Here is a 23,869-nt window from a genome sequence, read left to right on the forward strand (position 1 = left end):
AACAGACAAGGAGAAGCAGTAATAACAGTAGAAGACATCAGAGCGAGGGGGAGTGCAGGAGCATTCAGAAGAATGAACACATGGCAATGTCTTAAAGCTTCTTTTCCACAGCATAAATCCAAAAATGATAAGTAATACTATCACCGTGAGGAAAACACAGCTTCCACCGTCAGACCTATGCTTTCTTTAGTTTCCTGTCTTATTCCTTTTTTTGCATAAAATGTGTGTTCAAGTCTGGGATCAAAAACGTGTCACTTTTTTTAAACTCCCCCCATTTCTTTCCTTTGTCTTCGCATTCGTCTAAAAGATTTCACAGGCAAGAAGTCAGTTTTGTGTTTGTTTGCTTGTTTGTTTGTTGGTTGTTTTTATTTGTCTTGGTTTCGCTTAGCGGTGAGGCAGCAGGACGTCAGGGCGAGGGGGGCTGGGGGGGGGGCTCTGTGCCGCGCTGGGAGGACCCCTCTCGCTCCAGCCCTGCTATGTAGAGTCCTGGTTCACTGCTTTCCCGCCGTTCATGGTAGGAGTCCCTGAGCTTTTCCTGGAGCGACGGTTCTCTTCAATCTCATGCATAGACGGCTCCCTGTACATGCAAACTACAACAGGACATACAGACAGACACAGACAGACGGACAAAAACACAGACAAAACTCGTCAGTATTGGACGTGGCATCACTGTCTGCCTAGGAATTAGATGCTCCTGTTTATATGCTTAAGTCATTTAGCTTGTGCATCCTAAACCCCAAACAAGAGCAATAAATCGACTGACTTTGATCCCTGACCATAAATCCATGTTTTTACTGATTAAGGTTAAAAAAAATGACATTTGAATTCATCCTTTTTTCTTTTTTTTGCAATTTAAATGAGGGCTACTGCAGGCAAGGCCATGGTCCCTATCAGTCCAATCATAATCATGCTGTCATATACTGCTGAGTAAATGATGAACATCTACTCATTTTCTTGACTGGTACGCTTTCATATAATGGTCATGTGATTGCGTCATAAATGCACTATAACGGGTATTGTACGGCAATTATAATCGAATGACTTGACTAGGCAGCAATAGTGTGGTTACAATGACTCAGCAGTTTGCAGGAGTACTTGAGGCAGCAAGACCTCCTCTGTGTGACAGGTCTATATTTGCCAGAACACATCAGGGGGGCATAAAGCTGTTGCTCAGCGACTGACAGAACTGGGGCTAAAACTTTATCAGAGCTACACGAATGATTAAGGTATCCAATCTTTCTTTTTTTTACAGGCTTCTGAGTATTTTAGTCAGCGTTTTTTGTGCTGGATTGAGGTGGTGGTGCTGTAGTTGTGCTCAGGATGAGTGGCCTACCTTCGATTGGTCTGGGCAAGAAGTGGGAGGAGGGCTTGGTCTTCTTGACCCGGTTGCCTTTCATGACCTGGCCCTCCTTGGTGAGGCCCAGGAACCAGGCCCGCCCCGATTCCTGCTGCCGGTACACGGTGGACGAGTAGATGACGTAGTAGTTCTCAAACACGGACTCCTTGAATTTACACTCCGGAGTAAACATTTCCTGAAAAAGGACAGGAGAGGAGGAGGAAGGGAAAGAGGGAAGGGAGAAGAGAGGAGGTGGGAGGAGAGGAAGAGAGGAGAACATGCAGAGTAAATGAGTTTCTTCTCCCCCAGTGAAGAGAGTAGAGAAGAGAGAGAGAGAGAGAGAGAGAGAAAGGAGAGGAGAATGAGAGAACGAGAAGGAGAACAAGAGAGGGCAAATGTAGCCGTGAGGAATCCCACGGGAGGTGCAGGTGGTGGTGGTGGTGGGGTGGCTGTTATGAGCAGTGTGTGGTGAAGGACTCACAGCATGTGGGAGTGTGTGCCTAGTCAGTGTGTGTGTTTGTGTTATGTGTGTGTGTGTGTGTGTGTGTGTGTGTGTGTGTGTGTGTGTGTGTGTGTGTGTTTGTGTGTGTGTGTGTGTGTTTAGGTCTCGGTATACAGTACGTGTGGACAGAAGTGGCGGAGATGAGGCAGTGTGTTATCTAGGTCGGGTGACACGCTGTCAGGAGACAGACGCTGCTCAAGCGGCCAGGGTGCGGAGGTGAGCGCGCCTCCTGTCCCACGCCGACGTACACCAGGGGACTCCAGCCAGCGCTGACGCTTGACCTCATCCCTCCTCTACCCCCTCCCTCACACAGCTGCCCGCACACACACACACACACACAAAAACACACACACACACACACACACACACACACACACACACACACACCTGAACACAAGGACACCGCCGCAATTATCCTCCACCTCTTCACTGTAAATAAGGGGAGGTTGGGGTTGGGTCGACCAAACAGCAGGCTGATGGTGAGACCCTGTCAGAACCTTTCACTACCAATTACCTTAATGAAGAACGAGTTCCTTTCAAAGCTTTGTATCTTGTTTGTATATGTGCAGTGCAAACGCTAGCATTTCCAATCTGTGCCAAAGAAGCAACACTGTTAAATATCAAACGTGGTGGTGGTGTTGTTGGATAAAATATGTTGGAACTTTTCTTCTCTGTATTCACTGCTCAGGCTAAGAAACCACAATGAGCAGGCAGTGATTGTTTGGAAATGGCTACTATGCCAGGAGTGCACAATGCTTCATAATGCACCTGGCAGGGCTACTGGTATGTGAAGTGGGAGTGAATTCTAAGGCATTTAATTAGAATTCCGGTGTGATCTGAAGGAGAGGCAAATTACTTGTTAGTGAAACAGGGCATGGGAGACATCTACCTCATGCACCTCGAAAACCTTGACGAGAGAGAAACACTATAAACAGAATAGCCTGCCAAGTGTCCTTATGGGGGAGGGGGGGGGTGTCAATGAACAAATGAAGATGAAGCATGCACACAAACAATGGGCCAGATATAAAACACACATAAACAAGGCCAAACATGCATACAGCACACAAACACACACATGCATGCACGCTCGCACACACACACACACACACACACACACACACACACACACACACACACACACACACACACACACACACACACACACACGCATGCACACACATGCACACACGCACACGCGCACACACACACACACATACACACATACACACATACACACAGCATATCCATAAAAACATACACATGCCGGTATGCACACAGAGAAACAACAGTTCAATTCTCACAGCTCAAAGAACCCGACCCCCTCCAAGAAACTCACTCACACATGTTTGCCCCAAGGCATATCACAAACAACATAGAGACATGAAGGACAAATCAACCAGCAAACCCATAAGCTGTTTATGGATTTGGATGGGAGCAGATTGCTAACGCTAAATGAACAGATTCTCTGTGACGAGTCATTATTATTCAGGAGGAGGAGCTGGCCGCGGCCAAACTGCTCCTGTCTAGACAGCTGCCTCAGTCACATTGATAGCCTGGAAAGGACACGCTACCTGTTCTCTGAATGAGAGAGCACTCCAGACCTTAAAGAGACAAGGGAAATGGGCACACACACACACACACACACAAAACTATCCCGGTGTGGGGTGGTGGTGGTGGGTGGGTGGGTGGGTGGGGTTAACATTATTTGGCACCCTTAAACATAATTATCCCTGCAAAGCTTGGCACCTCCCCTTAGACGACAGCATTCACCCAGCCGTGTACACAGAACTTTTGACCCTCTCCAACAGATTACCACAGCATACAAACAATGAGCATGAACAATCAACGATGTACATGCCCTTTTCACACCATCATCTTAATCACCACACACAACATCAGAGCACAGCCTCTGGCATCAGCACAACGCACACAATCCTGACAGGGTATGGAGAGAGACTAGAGCTTTTCTTATGTGTGTGTATATCTGCATCTGTGTGTGTCTGTGCATGTGTGTGTGTGTGTGTCTTTGCATGTGTCTGTGTGAATAAAAGCTTGCAAAGTACTGTGCCATATCTGCTATTATTGGCACCTGCCACACATGGCGGAGACGTTGCTACTTATACCCTTAAGAACTGAGTATTGTGCTTATTAAGTGATATTGTGAAGACCTGCTGCATACCACTGGTCCATGAGTTTGCGTATGTATTGTACTGCATCCTTAATATTTGTGTCCCTCTACCATTTTCTTCACGTGGACAGAAATAATGGTTAAAATGTGTGTGTGTGTGCGTCTGTGAATGTGTGTGTGTCTGTGCCTGTGTGTGTGTGTGTGTGTGTGTGTGTGTGTGTGTCTGTGCCTGTGTGTGTGTGTGTGTGTGTGTGGATGTGAATGTGTGTGTGTGTGTGTGTGTGCACGCGCATTTGTGTGTGTGTGTGTGTGTGTGTGTGTGTGTGGATGTGCATGTGTGTGTGTGTGTGTGTGTGTGCGCGCGCATTTGTGTGTGTGTGTGTGTGTGTGTGTGTGTGTGTGTGTGTGTGTGTGTGTGTGTGAGGCAGTGAGAGTCCAGCATGCGCGGTATTCCCCCGTCTCTCTGGCTCCTACTCCTGCTGCTGCGGCTGCTTTTTACTGCGGCACAGCAGTGGGGCCGAGCACAGCACATAAATTACAGACAGCAAAGCCACAAAGGCACAATAGAGCAAAACAATACTAGCAATGGCTCCCAGTGGCCACAGACGCAAACATCTAACACTAATGCGTGTGTAAGATATGTAGGATACGAGGATAAATGCTGCTATCCAAAAATAATATGTCTGTGTTTGTATGAATGAATGGATGAATGAATGAATGAATGAATAAATGAATGAATGTGTGTTTGTTTGTGTGTGTGTCTGTCTCTGTGTGTGTGTGTGTGTGTGTGTGTGTGTGTGTGTGTGTGTGTGTGTGTGTGTGTGTGTGTGAGAGAGAGAGAGAGAGAGTGATTGAAAGAGAGAGAGGGAGAGAGAGAGATTGTGTGTGTGTGTGTGTGTGTGTGTGTGTGTGTGTGTGTGTGTGTGTGTGTGTGTGTGTGTGTGTGTGTGATTATCAGCAAATGCATGTGTGTGTAGTGTGTGTATCTTTTCTTGAGGGAGCTGCCAGTGATTTCTCCACTGGTGTGTGCAAGCACTAGTGTTTGTTTCTGTAGATGATTGGTGGACATGGATGTGAACATGTCTGTGGATGAGTGTAATGAGAGTGTGTGAGAGGGCATATGTGTGTGGCCATGTTTGATGCATCTCTGTGTGTATGTGTGTGTGTGTGTGTGTGTGTGTTCCAGTGTGTTAGTTAAAGATAGATGCATTTAAAACTACTGAGAGATGTGGTTACCGCTGTGCTGTAAAGTAGGTCAGAATGAAAACTATCATAAATAATGGAGCAACACTCCCAACACTTCAACACTCCTCTCCAGCTTTCCCGCACTCTAAGCACCCAGCGCTTAACACTGCAAACCAGCTGCACCACTTCGGACGGGCGGCGAGCCGGCGCAACCTCCCAGCATGCCAAGAACAACCCGTCCTGTGGCTATCGCACCGCTGCACACTGCCCCACAACCTGATGCTGCTCAACAGCAAGGCACCTCCTCACGAAACAGCCGTTGGCACGTCCGAATGGGGAAAAAATTATGAGTGGTGATGAATGGCACAGGAGCATTAGCATAACTATGGGCTGGGCTTTTGGACAGAGGCGGCTCACATCAAAGCCTCTTCGTGAAACTTATCAGGATATCTGTGGAAAAGGGGTCAGAGACACTCTAAGATTAAGCTTGTGGCACACACGCACACACACACACACAAACGCACACACCACACACACACACACACGCACGCACGCACGCACGCACGCACGCACGCACGCACGCACACACACACACACACACACACACACAGTAACTCAAGTAACTTAAGTAACTTAACGTGTAAAAGTTTGTCACAGCCTTTTTAAGGTTAGAGTGGCTTTCCTGGCATTCTCCTTTGGTTGCTAACTCTAATGAAGCCAAATTCTGAACACATACAGTATGCCATTTAACAAGAGTACTGGGCTACGTAGAGACAACAGATGTGTTCCCTTTTTGTTAGATTATTTAAATAGGAAATGAGCCAGAAAGGTCTTCCAAGGGTTCAGACCCTTTTTTTTAAAGTGCCCTTCATCAGAAGGCTGAAGTTGGCCTCTGTAAAGATTCTTTTCCTGGAATAAAAGGTCACATACTGTACGCACTGCAGTCAGCATATGTTAATGATACAGTCAGATACTGCTGAATGAATGGCTTGTGAACAATGAATATCTGATTATAGGACATGAATACAATTAGGTGTTGTGGGGACGTCGATGGACCAATATATAGAAATTGACAGTTGTGCTTTTATCATTCTGTGGATTAGAAACCTCAGGCGTGAGCTGTGTATAACTATACCCCTCTGTGCAGTACACATAGAGGCCTAGTGGTACAGCTCTACAAATTTTGGATTCTTTGGGAAGCTAAAGGTGCTCAATACAATCTGCATTATGTAACAGTAAAAGGACCATTTCTATTATCGTGGTCCTTGAAGATGGTTTACAATGGAATATCATCATAAAGCTCTCGGCCAAGCATCCATTTGAATTCCAAAAGGATTCTCTTACACACTGCATTCAGACCACCACCCTCGACGACACTCTTTGTTTCTCGATGTGTGTCCAGACCCTTGAGCAGGCCTCACATGTACGGAAGAGAGCTCATCCATATGCTGGCATGTGTGCGCACTCCCCACAGCCTGTATATTCCTGCTGATTCATGTGGAGAATATCAGAGTGCCTGAGATCTAAGCGCTCCAGCTCCATGCTGAGCTGCATCATTAGCTTTGGGAGAATGCACCACCACCCCCACTCCTCCTCTCAGAGCCCCTATGAGTGGGGAAACACTTCCTCTCCCACAACTCCCTGGTGCATTGAATTTGTTTTGTTTTTTTGCAGACAGATAACGAGGCGAGTCTGAGTAGGAGAGCCTTACCTCAGTTAATTAGAGGCCCGCAGGCCTCCGGTTCCAGCTTCCCTCTCACACAGAGAGAAAGTGTGTGTGTGTGTGTGTGTGTGCTGCCTAAAGGAGCAGTCTGAGGGGAGCCAGCCGCAGATGAGAGACTTGGAGCTGAAATGGTGGGAGCTGCGGCAGGTGAAAATGGAGGCTGGGTGCACCTGCGAGTGGCACACACTGCGGGAGAGCCAGACGTAGTGATGAGGTACTGGCCAGAGTCTGCAAGACCTTGTCATCAGCTCCACATGGTTCCCAGATTGGAGTGGAGCTCCAGAGGATTCGGAAGTTTCAGCACACACGCATACACACACACACACACACACACACACACACACACACACACACACACACACACACACACACACACACACACACACACACACACACACACACACTTCATCAGATGATGAAATGGTCCCATTTGTGGCTGGGCCAAAACAAAGCAGTAGATCTGCACAACAGAGGAGCAGGAAGCTGAATCAGCCTGCTTTCCCCGAGCCTCCCCTGTTATCATCAACCAAATCAAAATCACACAAACTCTCACAACTCAGAACTGATAAGCCAAGCAATTTCCTGTCAGCAGGGAAGAAAGCACCACAAACACCAGCTCTAGAGAGAGATACATCCGCTACAACCCCCTAGATCTGAAAAAAGCAATGGAACTAAATCAAATGTCACAACCCATTTTCATTTCTAATCTAAGCTCCCGTTCCAAGAAGTGCCGTGTTTATTTGCACTGATAGAGCTTGGCTAAAGTCGTACAGTGCGGCAGTGAGTAATTGTGGGAAGAAGACAGCTGTCATGAAAAATCCCATCGCACTGTAGTAATTTCTAGAAGCTGGAATGCAATCACAGACATCTGGATGGAGGAGATGGAACAACACGACAACATGTTACATTTTATATAGAGCTTTTCTCAACACTAAAAGCGCTTCACATGGAAGGGGGGGACCTCACTAACCACCACCAATGTGTAGCACCCACCTGGGTGATGCACGGCAGCCATTATGGGCCAGAACGCTCACCACACACCAGCTTGAGGTGGAGAGTGAGGGAGTGAATGAGCCAAGATTAGGGGGCCAGATTGAATGAGCCAGTGAGCCAATGAGTTGGAAGCAGCACGGAAGGCTACAGAGTTAAGAGTTAAAGGGCAGCGTGGCTGGAGGCATACTGCACCAAAATCACAACTTTTTTAGCCCCCTATCGGGGCAGGATTTACTTTGGTGTGGATGCCTCAGCGTGAGGAGAGTTCTGAAATTAATTAGATACAGTCAGAGAGGGAGAGAGAGAGAGAGAGAGAGAGAAAGAGAGAGGGAGAGCAAGAAAGAGAGAGAAGTAACGCTGAGCAATCTCTCACTCTCCAGGCAAAAGTTAACAGAACTTCACTTGTTAAATATTCAGTATGCAAGTGTCTCTTTAAAGACCCACCCCCCACCTACACCACCCCACACCACCTTCCCATTCCGCTCTTCACTTTCTCTGCTGCTGCAGTTCGCCTCGGTGCGCATCCAGATGATTCAGCCATTATCATTGTTTAGTAAATATTAAATGAACTTGCAGCTGTGTTTGTGGGCCCTCCTGATCTCTGACACGAAGCATAAGAAAGCCCCTCCAGATGGCCCAGTAGACTTGTTTCTCCATTTAATGAAAAAGCCCTTGTTAAGCTTTTTACAAATCACACTGACTAATTGCTGTTTTTCAAGGACAATAATCTTAGCATTAACTGTTAAACGCAATGAGACCTTCCAAGCATATTTAACAAGAGAGAGGCCCATAATGCAGTGACATTTCAGTTTACACACTGCTAATGTTCTGTAGCACTCTGAGCCTGTAATGTGGAGGTGTACATTTTTCATTGGATGCCTTCATTGTTTGACGCAGGCATGAAAGTATACATATTTTATATCTATATGTTCTATGCATAATGTGGATGAACCATATGTTATTACAGTCTATGCATTTCAGTGTTTACATCTATGTTACACTATGCATGTTTTTTAGCTTAATATGCAAGTTTTTTTAGCTTAATGTACCTTCATTTAACAGCTTCAGAGTCATTGGAATGGTTATATGACTTTTTTCGGGTTGAATGGTGGCCGTCTCGCTTCCCCCTAGCGCCTGTGAGCGGAAAAAACACCCTTGCAACTGTGGGCCGGCGGGCCGACGGTCTCAGTGTCAGGAAGTATAACGAGTAATTGCTTTACTGCATTCAAATACACATACACGCCAGGCACCGGCTAGAAAAAGGTAGCGATGGAGTTTCTCAGACATTCATCATGACAGAGCCAGCGAAAAAGAAGCAAAAACCGAGAAAACAGTAAGGAAATTGCCAATACTGCATAGTTTACCTTTAACATGTGGTAAGACTCTAATTAACGATAAAATTGATTTTGTTTATCAATCGCCAAACTCAATTTCGCTTTTCAATCACACAAACTGAAATGATGCTTTCTTTAATCAAGTATAGTCAACACGCCACTATAACATCCCTCCATCTCCCCACAGTGGCTTAAGGGAAATTAAATTACTCATGCTCTCCTCAAAGATTCCCCTCCTTAACAGGATTAACTGATGTGACCAGCCATTATGTAAGTTCCAGGGATGCCCCCACCCGGCCCCACGCTTTCCTAGATCTGCCTGATGCGGTAAAATGAAGCTTCACATGAAGCTTGACAGCTTTCATCAGCCAAAGTGGTGGGGCTCAAACAAAAAAGAGTTCCAAAAATCAATGTGTTACTTGCTACGAGAGAGAGAGAGAAAGAGAGAGAGAGAAGGAGGGAGAGTAAAGCACAACTTCAGCATAAAAGGAATTCATTTTGTCATTGTACAAAGCAGTGCAGCGCTACTCTAGATAGTACATGTACAGGGACAGACACTGTGAGCAAGCCAGTGTAGATGCATCTAGGCAAGAAATTACACTTAACACCTCTTCAGGCGAGAGTGCTCTTCATGAAATGAGTTTTAACAGGAAGCCAGACCACTTTGTGGGAAAAGCCATTACTGATAAAAACAGTGCTGCATGAAAACATCTGAAACACTACAGAGCAATGCCAACAATCCAAAACAAGAACATTCCGAGAGAGAGAGAGAGAGAGAGAGAGAGAGAGAGAGAGAGGGAGAGAGAGTAATAAACATATATTTTTAAATAGAGATAGAAGTCTGACTCACTGAACCATAAAGGAAGCCTTCTCCATTCATGCCGATGTAGAAGCCGGCCTTTACTCCCTGGATGGCCACCACTCTCAGGCCCACTGGAATGAGGTTAAACAAGGCTGGAGAGAGGGAAGAGGAGAAAGGGAGAGAGAGGGGGAGAGAGGGGAGAGGAGAAAGGGAGAGAGAGAGAGGGGGAGAGAGGAAGAGGGGGAGAGAGGGGAGACTTTGACTTATCAGAGGAAACTGAAATATTAAAAACAGACCATACTAAATACTGCAACACCGCCTCTCCCCAAGACACAGGCAGACAGACAGACAGACAGGAAGACAGACACACACACACACACATACTGTACTCCCACCACACAAAAAGAGAGGGGGAGGGGAGTGATTGGGTTATAAGTTGGATCCTTGATCCTTAAATAGACAGCAACAACCCTTGGTGCTATCATGCTCATGTTCCTGCTCGAGCACTACGCTTACAATATCTCAAGGTCTTGCTGCACAGATCCACCAAAGGCTTTAACTGGCGGCGGTGTAACAGTAACAGAGCGCTGGAGTGAAGGGTTGGAACGTGAGGAGCACGACAGAGCAGCAGAGCTGATATGTCTGAGATAGGCTGGGCTGCTGAGGTGGACCAGATGGCAAAGATCTAATCGGACGATGAGCCGGGCGAAGCAACGCAACACAGCACAGCAGAGAGGTGCTAACACTGCCTGCGTCAATCAGCCAGATGCTGTTCTGTTCAATAGGAGCCAACGTCTGCCTTGATGGGGAGTAAATTGGCTTTGGGGTTGTGAGATGCTGGAGATATCCACTGCTGTCTCCGTGGAGAGATATCATTTCATTTACATGTCAGGAATGAGCCTGAACGCAGAGGAGGCGGACACAACATGGCTGCCTCTTGGGGAATGGAAATTATATAATATATAAATTATATAATCTAAATTAATCCTTCCTAGTTAATAATCCTTTAATAATTATTCTTTGTAGTTCATTTTGAGTCCACAAGACATTCATCCCACTGAGTTGGTCATTTTAATTAAAATAACAAAGAACAACAAAAGATAGCGCTTCCTCTAGCAGATTATCAACAACAAGAGAACATCCAGTGCAGTAGGTAATGGTAACTGTGATAGGGTGAAAAACAGTAAACAAGATGTAATTGTTATAAAACAAAATCTACAACACAATTATCTGCCATTAAGATATGGTAAACAAGATGTAATTGTTATTAACACAACACAATTATCTGCCATTAATAAAACACATAAACCTTAGGCCTGTCATTTATGTTAAAAAACAGAACTGTTTAAATATGTTGTCCAGGCTTTGCTCTTCTATTAGACACGCCTCACTGCTGCTGCCAGAATTTTTGTCTGCCCATCAAAGAAATGACTTTATGAGGGAATTTAATTCACCAGGGAATTACCGCTCCTGGGCTGGCAGGGAAGTCCACCACCACCACCCAAAAAGCCAAAATAACAAGACCAAACCCATCAAAACTCTGACAGGCACTTCTGAGTGTGTAAATCAATGTACATCTGGTGGTTAATATTCACATTAACCTGGCAGGCAGAGCCCGGGCTCGTCCTGGGGAGAGGCTATTCCACCCTAATATGGGTTTGGCAGATTAAGTGCTGTGCACGGGAGATGAGTGTCTGGAATTGGATATTTGGGAGGGAAAATTGGAGAGACAGCTCAAAGGCACAGAGGATGCAGGGCCTGTGCTGTCGGTGATCCCAAGTAAGAAGAGGTTCAGCAGCCGACAGGATTCTGGCAACACTGCAGAGCTGGCGCTCCACAGATGAGTATTAATGTAAAATGGGATTAGCATTATTTCATGCATTTAAATGTATAAAATGTGTAAAAATGCATTTATATTTTAAGGCAAGTTTTTAGCAAGATCTTGAAGCCTCTGACAAAGAGAAAGCTGTTCCTGCACACACTTGAAAACGTTTGTCTTACGTCTGATAACATCCATATTTTGACTGTTTTCCGTGATTGATGAATCATTGGGAGATTTCCAGGCCTCTTCCAGGCCGCTGCCAACCGGCCTGCTGTGGTGGAGGCTTTTCACTGAACTGCTGACGGACAAACTGCAGTGGGCGCCGAGAGCGAAGTGCTGGACTCAACAGAGGCCATCATCAGGTTCATGGGGTCATCAGGAGAGGTAATCTATAACCTTGATAATCCATCTCCTGGATCAATGACCCTGTACAGTGCCTGAATGCCGCCTCTCTCTCTCTCTCTCTCTCTCTCTCTCTCTCTCTCTCTCACTCTCTCTCTCACACACACATACACACACACACACACACACACACATACACACATACACACACATACACACACACACACACACACACAAACCACACATTTTTTCTGTCTTGTAACAGTGGTCTTCTGTGGCACGGAGGATTATTCATGGGGAACAAATGGAGAGAGAGATATTTTTAGTTTTTATTTACTGAATTATTCACAGCGGTTCACTGCACGGCTCCATCCATACAGTCATGCTGACAGGTGATTGTAAGTACTGGGGGGCCTGAGTCGATGAAGCTAAAAGACTGCCTCAGGTCTTATCCATCCCTGAAGCTATCAAGGGATCCTCCCACAGTCTACAGAATTCCTCCCTCAAAAAAAGAGGTGTTTTGGATTATTTTCTGTTAAAGGTTCCACATTCCACAGAATTTCAGACGCTGATAGCTGATAGTGTGTTCACTAATTCACGGATGGGATAAATGCAGAAACCAAATTACTTGTATATGCAAGTATACTTGGCCTAGAAACCTGATTTTCTTTCTTTCTGATTTACTTAAGGTTAATCAGACATCCAAAGAGTAGGCTTTTGTGGGTTCCTGCCAAACAATCTTCCTTTCTGGAAGGCCATTACATCACCCTGATGAACCAAGCCATTTGAGGTTCATAAAGTAAAGGGGCTGCCATGAACATGAACCGCACCACCTGCTTTATTAGAGGCCTTACGAGCTCCTTTAATGGCTGCTCAACCACATGCTTAACACGAAACACTGGGAAGAACCTCTCCTCCTAATTATCTACCTTTGGACACTATACAGATATTAAAGGGATATTCCACCATTTGGGGAATTACACTCATTTTCCACCTCCCCTTGAGTTAAACAATTGATTTTTACCTTTCTGCAGTTCATCCAGCCATTCTCTGAGTCTGGCGATACCACTTTTAGCTCCAGCCTAGCATAGATCATTTAATCGGATTAGACCATTAGCATCTCGCCTGCTAGCATCACGCTTTAAAGTGACTAAGATTTATGGTAATTTTCCTATTTAAAACGTATCTCTTCTCAAGTTAGAAAGTGTAATAAGACTAACGGAAAAGGAAACATGGCGATTTTTTAGGCTGATTTGACATGGAACTAAACTCTCATTCTGGCGTAACAATCTGCTGCAGCTCAACCTTGTTGCTGGAAGTTATAGTCTATGGGACTATTTTCAGGTGCTGCGTGATATCATTGTGCTGCTGCGCCCATGGTACGTTCGCAACGTTCCTTGACTATTACGGCAGAATGAGAGTATAGTTTTGATATCAGCATAGCTAACTCTTGCCACCTCTGGTCATGGATTGGTTTGCCATCCTGGGTGCAGAGAGAATGCTAATACGAAAAGGGTTTTCAGACCAATTCACAGAGAACTGGTTTGGTGAAACCAGGCTGGGGTATTCTGACTATTTTGAGTATAGAACTATATTGTGTATGCCCTGAATGGCTAGTGAGACTAACAAGTATGTTTATCTCTCTCATAACCATGTAGGGTGATATGGCTAAAAAAATAATATCACAATATACAATATATATCTCGATATATTGAAATTTTCTCTAAAAGAATTTGTGAATTCTCACTTTCACCCTGTAATGTTTTAAATCATACCAGTGTGACGCAGTAGACTAGGCTAAATCATGCCAGTCCAATCTCTGCAAATAATATCTGCATTGAAACATTCTTGGTTATTCACAGGTGGTTTCTATTTTATATTTGCATGTCATGTTATATTCACATGTAAAAGCAGGGGTGAAAGCTTTGGCTTTCGCTTAACATTTGGCAGTAGCTTAACATTTCTGATGGAGTATTAGGGCCACACATGAAGATTTTTTTTTGCTATAATGAGATTAAACTTGACATGTCGACTTTAAAATCGTCACTTTAAAGTCGATATGACGACATTAAACTCGACATTTCAAGAATAAACTTGAAATATCATGTCAACGTTAATCTCGACGTGTCGTCTTTAAAGTCGACATCTTGACAGATTAAACTCGAAATTTCAGGAATAAAGTTGAAATATCAGGTCGACTTTAATCTTGACATTTCGTATTTATTCTTGACATTCAAAACTAGTTAGTATTTTAGTATAATCAATTGATTTATGTTAGCCTATTTGCAGAGCATTCATCAGGGCCTGTTATTTGGCTTTATCATTCTCTCTTCTTTCCCTGCATTCTTTGAAAGGATAAACTGTTAACTCACTTCTCTTTTTGCATGGCTTTAGTTAACTTTCCAAATAAATTTAGTTTGTTTCAATCTGTCACTGATATGTTTCCATATGAATGATGATGGCTTACATTATATACAGTGTATAAGGTATGGTGTGGTGTGTTCCTTAATTAGTCATTCGGTTATTGGTTGATTAATAAGACACGGTTGTAAGTCAGATGCACTCATAGCCTAATATGCCTCAATGTGCAGATCTCGTAAGTTTTATATAAAACGCAAACTTGAAGTACCATAGACGAACATTTAGCATGTGTGGGAAGTGAGATGTGCAAATTTGCACTGTCGTTTTGAAACAGTCAGACGTGCACATAGCCTACAGTAGCCCTTCTGCCTTAATGCACGGATATTGTTGCAAGTTTAATTTCAAAATCGTTCGGAACTGCTTCTGTGTCTTCTATCAACCTAGCTCATTGTTGAACAACACTAACCTATTCTACCCATAGACAGCAATACCGCCGCTGTTGAACTGAAAGTTTACTTCTCATTTACTCACACCTTCTTCTGAATAGACTGTTCAGGATTGGTTTGTGAATGTGTGATGTGCGTTGTTCACGTTGTTACTGAGAGGGAGGGAGAGAGGGCAAGTGGAGAGAGACAGGGACACAAAAATCCAAAGCAAGTGTTGCCGCTTAAAAAAATGATGACGGTGAAATACTCGATATTTGCGATTTAACACTTTAATGTATCGAATATATTCGGTATATTCGCCCACCCCTACCATGTATCATTGAAATGTTCATACCCAGAGCAGTCACTTTTCAAATCATACCTCAAAAAGTGGCAAATTATTGCAGTGTTCCTAAATGGAAGCTATGGGTCTGTGCATGTGACATCAAGACATAAAAGAATGTTTGTACTGACAACCTGCCTGAGGCTGGTGGCAAACCATTTGATTCCACCTCAGTGTGTGTCTGCATTAGGGCTACAATCACATTGCTACAGCCAGCAACATAGTTTCAAATAATGTGATAGGAGACTGTGGTGCACTTTCCCGCTGAATTGGATTCTCTCGCTTTCTTTCTCTTATCCCTCGTTCTTTCTCTCTCTCCCACCGCCCTCCTTCTCTGAACGCGTTCCCATTGTTAAGGCAGTTCTCAGGCTGATGAGAGGAGCTGAATTGTCCTGGAGCAGACTCCCCCGAGGGTAACACTTTTTTCCTTCTGGCATAAAATGGTTTCTGATGAAAAGATTGCTCCTCCATTAACAAGCTATTCATTGTGAAGCAGCAGCACTGTCAGTTCTCTCTCTCTCTGTCTCTCTCCCTCTCTCTTTCTCTTTTGATTACAGGCCATCTCCTGATGAGAATGCTGTTTCTCTTTGGCTTTCTGTTTCTCTACTGGAATGCAGTTCTGCTCAACCAGAGTTTAAGGTTATGTGATGTATAGAAATGCTTCTGAAAACCCTTTTTATTCAAAAATGATATATATCAAGTGGTCCTCACAGATTCCTTACAACATTCAAAAATGTGGCATCAGTAATGTCGTCCCAATCCTTTTGCAAATGGGGAGGATGAGGGCGGGATGTGGCACTGGCTTGTCTCCGTCAGAGAGATGAAACAGAATCAAAGGTTTCTCTCAGATGCCTCTAGCTCTGGCTGTTGTCAGATTTTGTTGCAGATTTGTAATGGCTTCTCTGTTGCGGTTCTCCCAGCATCGAGCGAGATACAACAGCAGACAATGCTGAAACAGGTCTTGAGAAATTTCATATTGTAGAGTAAACAATGCCATATTGATTGTCTTGAATGACGACCCTAATATATATACACTTTCCCCTATGCCTTCCATCATGAGCAGCAATTTATATGACCCTCAACTTACACAGGACCAACTCTTAATGTGTGTATGTATCTCATAACCAGCTGTCTGTGTGTGTGTGTGTGTGTGTGTGTGTGTGTGTGTGTGTGTGTGTGTGTGTGTGTGTGTGTGTGTGTGTGTGTGTGTTATGGTGGGATGTACTGCAGGAAACTCACTGTGGTCACTGTTCTCGTCCTTGCTGCCATCGATGGTGCCGTCGGGCTGCATTTGCAGGTAGAAGCCCTGCTGGCTGAACAGTCGTGTCACAATGCCTTTCAGCTGTGGCTCTGGAACACAAGACACACCCCCAACAACCCCCCAATTCCATTAGGCTCCGCCCAACACATGACATCACCTCCCTCAGACTCTATCCTAAGGAGCAGTGGTGTGTGTCTTACAGTGGAGCAATACATAGTGGATTTAGATTATATCTACTTTTGTACACTGAGTGCACTCTTAGTCTTTCACTGCGCTAAGATTTCCCTTGGTCTATTTGCCGAGCATTAAAACCGATAGAAATATATTTTTCTTTACTTGTTTAACTGATATCTGTGATTGTTTTAATTAATTTGGTTTATCTGATTATTTACCTAGTTTATCTGATTTCATTCATTTCATTGATTTGACTGAATGATACAACTAGGGATGACTCTACCCAGGACGAGCAGTTCTCTTGAGACAACGGGCTGTGTCTATTTGGTGCTGTGGCAAAGCCCACGACTATTTTAACAATAGGTTGAATGCTGAGCCTGAAGCCTACACCTAAAAGGTGCTCGAGATCTAGAGGGTTCAACTCAGAACAGACATTAATCACTGCCAATGGTCATCCCCAGAGTACCCTGATGTGTCTGACAGGATGGAGGGGCCATCAATCTCGCCAACAAGCCCGCCCCTATCCGTCAGAGGGCAACTGTACTAAATCACATGTGAGCGCCACAACTCTATAAATTACATGGGTTACATGGGCTTGGCAGTAAAGGGAAGCACTTAGCTTAGCTCGAGCAGAAGGGGTTTCTTTGATGAGCGGAAGTGATATGTGTTTGAGACTGTGCGCGTGTGTGCATGCATGTGTGTGTGTATGTCAGAGAGAGAGAGAGAGAGAGAGAGAGAGTGGGAGAGAGAGAGAGAGAGTATGAATGTTGTGTTTGAAAGGCATTTCGGTTAGTCATGAGTATGAATTCATATGTGCACTCAGCATGTTTTAGTCCATAAGCATACCCTTGGACATCTGGACTACCTCTGGACTGGGTTTCATGTGTGTGCACAGTACAAAATGAGTGTTTTCTTTCCTCACATATCACACACACACAACACACACACACACACACACACACACACACACACACACACACACACGCAATATGACTCAGTGTTCCCCATTGCAGAGACAGTTAAACAGTCACAGTTGGACATGTTGACAGATGACGGCATGATCATGGAATGGTGAATGATCACCTCTACTACTGTAGTCAACACAACTGACAGGATACACACGACACAGCAGCACACAGCAAACACGAGCCCCACCGCACGCTCATAGCGCTAGTCCACACGCCACACACACACTGAGACAGACCACAGGACAGACCAGAGGGGGAGGAGGAGAACCCATAACCTAACACAAGAAAAGAGACACACAAGGATGGGGGGGGGGGGGGGGGGGGGGCATAAGTTAAAACACTAAGAGGGAAAGTGGAGGGGTGGGGGAAATATGGAAACGGAGCGGCATTAAAGATTAAAGGGGTGATTAGACACATAAGATAAGGAACTTAAAAGACAGAGTTAAAAGAACAAGACCAAAGTAAAAGAGTGGAATAAATTGACAAGCACACTACAGAGAGGAGGCAGACATCAAATGACTGCCCTTATACAGGAGCTCGCTCCCCCCTCGCAAAGGGATCGACATGAAGGCGGGATGAAGTGGTGACTGGGAAACACAGCACATGGGATGAAGGCTGAGCTACTGACCTAGCCTGACGCCCTTACGTGACACCTGTGGAGGATTCGAGGGCGCATCTTACGGGGAGAAGGAAAAACAACATTTTTACAGACAGATTCTCCAGCAAACGGGCGTTTTAATGTAAAAAAAAAAATCATTGACAATATTGAGAGGAAAGGTTGGTGAAAGAAAGGGGGAAGGAGAGAGGAGGAGAGGAAAGGAAAGGAAAAGAAACAGAAAAAAGGAGATGAGAGGAGAAAAGGAAAGGAGGAGAGGAGGGCACGCTGCGCCTTCTCTGAGCAAAAAAAGAACACCTCTCACGGCTTGCCCTACATCATGTGCATTTGAGGAGGCAGAGCAAAGCAGCGTTCACACGCATCGTTCCGCTTTTTCAGTGTACTGAAAAGGGAAGATAGCATGGATTAGTGGGCTGTGAAACGGTGTCTGTCAATAGAACCGATCACAATCCCTCCCTACATACTGCAGTAAACCTCTCCCCGTGATAAACATTTACCATTAAACATCTCTTCTCAGATGCCTTGGTGCACTGCGGTGCCACTCGCCCATAAGCATTCAAAATATCATTATTAAACTATTTGAACAATAAACAAAATGACATTATTTGAAACTTTGAGGAAAAGTTACGATAATTTGCATTATAGTGTTCAGAGGGGGTGTTGCATATTTGCCCAAGACGCCAGGAATGGCGCTATATTTAAGTAGCCTACAACAACACATATATGTAATAACGACATTATAGAACACAAACGATATTACATTCATATTGGCATGGCAAACTGTGAATCTCGATAGACAACATGTGAGCCATGGAACAGGTGGATTTTAGTATAGCTATCTAACACCGTGGAGTGTATTCTCTCCAACGGTTCAGATGGAGCTTCCGACTGCAGTAGTGTCTCCGCTAAATCCGGGGGCGGGGGACTTTGTGCAAAAAACTGTATTACTGACCTGGTCGCCGCCGAACAGGTCTTTTCTTGCCGCTGCAGAAGCGTACTTTACTGAAGACCCGGTCGCAAAGAGAGCGGGGGTCTTTGCTGGGGCTGGGGCGGCGTTTGGAAGTCGAGACTCGGTCGCTGTTTGACTCCCTTGCCTGACGCTTCTGGCGGATCAGGGAGCTGGCGATCGCGGCCATCTCCCGCGCGGGCGAACCGAGTCGTTAGGCAGAGGTCGAGTGGCGCAGACGCTTAGCGCAAGAGGGGGCAAACACAAAATCGTCCGCTGCACTTAAAACATTAGCCAAATGTCATCCCGATCCTGTCAGAAAATCTATGATGTCCTGTCAGTCATCATGGTTCGAATGTCATTTTGTTTCAAATGAAACCCGGTTTCGACTTGGTAATAAAAAGATCAATTTGACATTTTCTGATTTGCCATCGATCATTAGTTCAGCGATGTGGAGATATTATTAAAAATATTAAATTACTTGTAAAGAATTTAAGTTGAAATATCAGAGCAATCGTACCCTGTCGCGTGATCTTAATGAGTCCCAGGTATTCCAGGTGATTCTGGCGCGTCTGGCGAGCAGGACTACCCCGTGATTACATCCACATGACGAACGTCATGAATGTAGAAAATGCACATCTTCGGGATCATTCCCGATGTATGGACTCCAAGAAACCGTCTGCGCTTTCAACAGTTCGCCGCTCCGCTTCGCATCTGCAAGGTTCCACAACTTTCTAATTTATTTAGTCCACGGCACGACAAAAGAACGAGAGGCACTCAGCCCACCTCGCTGCCCTGTGCTCTCCTGCTCTAAAGGCATCTGTGTCCCGGCACTACACTCTTGAACAGAAACAATGCCATTCGTAAGTGCCCTGGCATGATGCCGTTAATACGAACAGCATTCGTTTTCAGCTGTTTAAAATATTTAATATAGCACACATCTTCTTTACACAGTCAATGTTCCCATCGGACGAGCTGTGAATGAGGTGTGCGGCGCTATCTCTCTCTCTACGCAATCATACGTGATTGAGGTTTGGATGAGGAATTCGAGAGGGGGGGGGGGATCCTGATCCTGCATGCTAGGCGTGTGTGTGTGTATGTGTGTGTGCGCGCGCGCTCGCTTACAAACATCTCTCTCTTTATGTGTGTGTGTGTGTGTGTGTGTGTGTGCGCGCGCGCGCGCTCTCGCGCTTTCAAACATCTGTGTGTGTGTGTGTGTGTGTGTGCCTACGTGCGTGCGCGCGTTTGATCAGCCTTCAGGCCGAATACACTTTGGGAGCCGACCTGCCGTTACCTCTCCGCTTGCCAATTCAATTCCGCTCCATCATCAGAGGTAATTGGGACAGTCTAGGCTACATGTTGGATGCTATATTTTTCTTCATTGAATATTTCGGTTTTGCACTCGCTTCGAGTCATATCCGTATTTTGCTTTCTCTCTTAAACTACATTGTCCATCATATAAGTGTCATAACAAAAAAAATGCATTTGCTTCTCCCCCAGAGTAATCTGACTATCATCTCCACATATTAACATCTCAAAATGTTGTCATCAAGTTTATTAACTGGCAAACTGTTGTTCACATCAAAGCTTCTCACTGCAAAGAAACACAGGTGCGACAGAATGCACAGAACAACTCTGCAGACCAAGCGTGGAAGGTGCACGTGGCTGCGACATGAAATCCCTCTTGCCTGCGTGCTGTGAAGCTGCATTAAACATTCACTATGCATTGGGAGCTCGAGTCCCTCACGCTCCTCCAAATTTTATGTGCGGCTAAGATTATGCTCGCAGACTTCATCGCTCTGCTGTCTCCCGCTTTAGTCTTCTACGCAGGCCTATGTTGTAATGAAAGCTCATGTCGCCTGATATTCCATAACGTCTCTTCATTTTACTTAAGTCATATGACATCACGTTTTTCATGCACATTTCTAGTAAAGCTGCTATCATAAATAATGACAAACTCAGATAGGAATCGCATAGTCTGTCAGTCTGTCAGTGCCATTGGAATATTAGCATATTTTATCAATATACTGTAAAAGGCTGCACCGTTTCCACTAATTTCTATAAACATCGAGAAGGCAACATGACCATCACTATGCCCTTAGACTTCAGTTGCTTTGATTTGAATGTGCCAGCCCAGTACCCTACATTTATTTCCATATACCTGCCTTACTTGGGCTGTCAGAATGTGAAACTGAAAACAATATGGAATCAATCTGCTTTTCTACGTCCACACATTCATTAAATGCCTCAAAGCTCCCCGATTAGCCCGGCAACTTCCACATAATGAGCCTTCACTAAGATTTCTTGAAGACTGCCGCCATCTAGTGTTAGATCGTAGTAGCACCCGAGGATAAGACTGCCAGAAATGGAATAGCCTTGTAGAGTTTCTAATTTTAGGGCATAAGAAATTCACAACAACATTGAATGCCATATACAATACAATGAATGCAATTCACATATATAACATATGTCACGTTTTAATTATGTTGATTGGGTTAATAAAGTTATCTATCATCTATCTATCTATTTCTGTCAAACACAGGGCTCATGCATAAAGGAAATACAAAAGAAATACATGAATTCTGTTTTTTCCAAACAGAGTTTGTGAGGACTTACTTTAAAACAAGTTGAAACTCTTACTCTGAGCAAATAACTTATGATAAACTGAACTTTCCCCCCAGGAGCTTTGACCTCAGATAAACTCAGGTCCCATCTTACCCTGGCAGACTGGAAACCCTTTTAGAAAGTTCATCTGACATTGTCTGATGATGAGCCACTAATACTTCAGGGCACTCCTGAAGTAACACATCAAAGGCACCCTTGCACTAAATTAAGACACTATTTATAAAGCAATGGACAAAGAGGGCAGAGTTGTAGTTAGAATAATAGTGTCAGGTCACAGAGAGTAATGTAGAGCACATGGTTTGATTTGTATATTGGCATGTGCACGAGGGTAAATACACTCAAGGAAGGAGGCTTGTCTAGGTCACTCTGTGCATATATTCATTCAGTTTATGTCCACGTATATGAGTATGGTGCTTGTACATTTTTAAGCTCCTTTACTGTGGAATGTTTGCATGTCTGTCTGTCTGTCTGTATGTATGTGTGTGTGTGTGTGTGTGTGTGTGTGTGTGTGTTTGTGTGTGTATGTGTATGTGTGTGTCCGCATGTGTGTGTGTGTGTGTGTATGTGAGAGAGAGAGAGAGATAGAGAGAGAGAGAGAAAGAGAGAGAGAGAGACTGGTCAAATCTAATTTGCACAAAGTTCATTGTCATGGACACTTGAAAAGTATGATTTGGACAAAGGCTGAGTGGAGTGCACTAACAATATTGAGCACATTCTTCTGTGAGCTGCGTTCCAATTTACTTAATGAAACTTAATGTTGTGTTACTTTCACAAGTTTCTGTGCTACTTTCCACAAATAAAATGAAAGGCTATGCAAATTAAATATGTAAAAAAGTGTTTAGAACACTGAGAATTTACTTCTTGAATGATGAATCTTTAGAATTAATCTATAAGAATAGAGTGGATCAGCTATCTTTTGTCATTGCGCAATGAAGTTGCTGTCCCAGGTGCTGAATCACGTGAAGAAGTTGCTTGTCCTGGAGGACACCCACACACCTTGATGCTTCAATCTCTGCCGTCATTGTGTACGACTCGTGTTCCTTGACAGTGTTTTAAAAATTATTCTACCGTGAAACTTTGGGGGAGAATTGATTGTCTTTTGAAGTTTCCTCTATGTTGTTTTTGAATGGCTACATTTCTCGATTCCCGATCTATGGGGAAAGAAATGTCCTTGACACAGGGTAGATGCCTTGGCTCACTGTTACGGTTCCTCTCTTTGGGCCACGGCGCTCAATCCCACCACTAACGCATTCCTAGACGCGACACTCTTTGATGTGATACTCTCTGATGTGACACCCCAGAAGTGGTGCGAACCCTGACAAACAAGTAAGCCGAAATGAGAGGGAGTACGACTCCCGCGCGCTGCCGTCACTGCGTAGCGACTCGGCGGAGAGCACATCGGACAGAGCAAGTGCACAGTGCCGCAGACTCGGAAGATGTGCTCACAAGAGTCAGCGGCCAATGAGATCGTCTTTCATCGCTCAAGAGAAAGCATGCAAGGATAATGTCTCACCGGTGATTGTGGTCGGCTCCGATCGTTGTCCACAGAGACACTGCAGCATATGCGCTCCTTTCTTCAGGAATAGCCTCAAAATCCTCATTGATTTGAGTTTTGTGTGAGCTCAATCCACGGACACAGTATCACATCAGAGGGTACAGTAGCGTAACCACCTCGAGTTGATTGCCGCGCTATTCTGAGCTCTGGTACGGCTCCTTACATTAAAAACCACGAAAGGGCAAAGACCACAGGACGATGTGTGCCTGGACGAGGCATCTTTTTAGGTGCATGCTCATTGCTCAAACGACGGTCACTCGTCCTCATGCAGGATAAGTCGAGGAATCAATCTGCGCAAGGACATTAGGTTTTCCTAGATCTATTGCCCATGTATCCTTTACCAGCAGATCCACAATGAGAGCCCCGGTACAAGCGTGCACGCGAAAGTTAAACTGCAGAGGTAAGTGACAGGACGACCACGGATGAGG

The 23,869-nt window shown here is 44.7% G+C and overlaps 1 protein-coding gene across 3 annotated transcripts; it reads right to left on the bottom strand.

The window, feature by feature from the left end:
• Window positions 1-474: 474 nt before the first annotated feature.
• On the bottom strand, window positions 475-23,487 carry fgf12a (fibroblast growth factor 12a). Of its 3 annotated transcripts, XM_076294413.1 has the most exons (6): window positions 19,268-19,451; window positions 18,328-18,375; window positions 16,536-16,646; window positions 10,052-10,155; window positions 1,334-1,532; window positions 475-590 (listed from the first exon to the last, which is right to left on the bottom strand). In XM_076294413.1, exons 1-6 carry the CDS (start codon window positions 19,449-19,451, stop codon window positions 475-477), a joined length of 762 nt encoding a protein of 253 aa, XP_076150528.1. The 3 variants fall into 3 exon arrangements, with proteins under 3 accessions (XP_076150528.1, XP_076150530.1, XP_076150529.1); XM_076294415.1 differs by lacking the exons at window positions 18,328-18,375; window positions 19,268-19,451 and adding an exon at window positions 23,400-23,487; XM_076294414.1 differs by lacking the exon at window positions 18,328-18,375.
• Between the last annotated feature and the right edge of the window lie 382 nt (window positions 23,488-23,869).

The sequence above is a fragment of the Alosa pseudoharengus genome, unplaced genomic scaffold (assembly GCF_046254945.1).
Source record: "Alosa pseudoharengus isolate Yale_2024_CS ecotype anadromous, Long Island Sound unplaced genomic scaffold, YU_APseudo_1.1 YU_APseudo_1.1_scf_2, whole genome shotgun sequence".
In the NCBI taxonomy this organism is placed as follows: Eukaryota; Metazoa; Chordata; class Actinopteri; order Clupeiformes; family Clupeidae; genus Alosa; species Alosa pseudoharengus.

Coding starts and splice junctions, on each gene's coding strand:
- fgf12a (XM_076294413.1), bottom strand. CDS start 19,451: ATGGCCGCGATCGCCAGCTCCCTGATCCGCCAGAAGCGTCAGGCAAGG. Junction 16,647..18,327: donor ACGTAAGGGCGTCAGGCTAG/GTCAGTAGCTCA, acceptor CTTGTGTTCCAG/AGCCACAGCTGAAAGGCATT. Junction 1,533..10,051: donor AAGGCTTCCTTTATGGTTCA/GTGAGTCAGACT, acceptor GTCCTTTTTCAG/GAAATGTTTACTCCGGAGTG.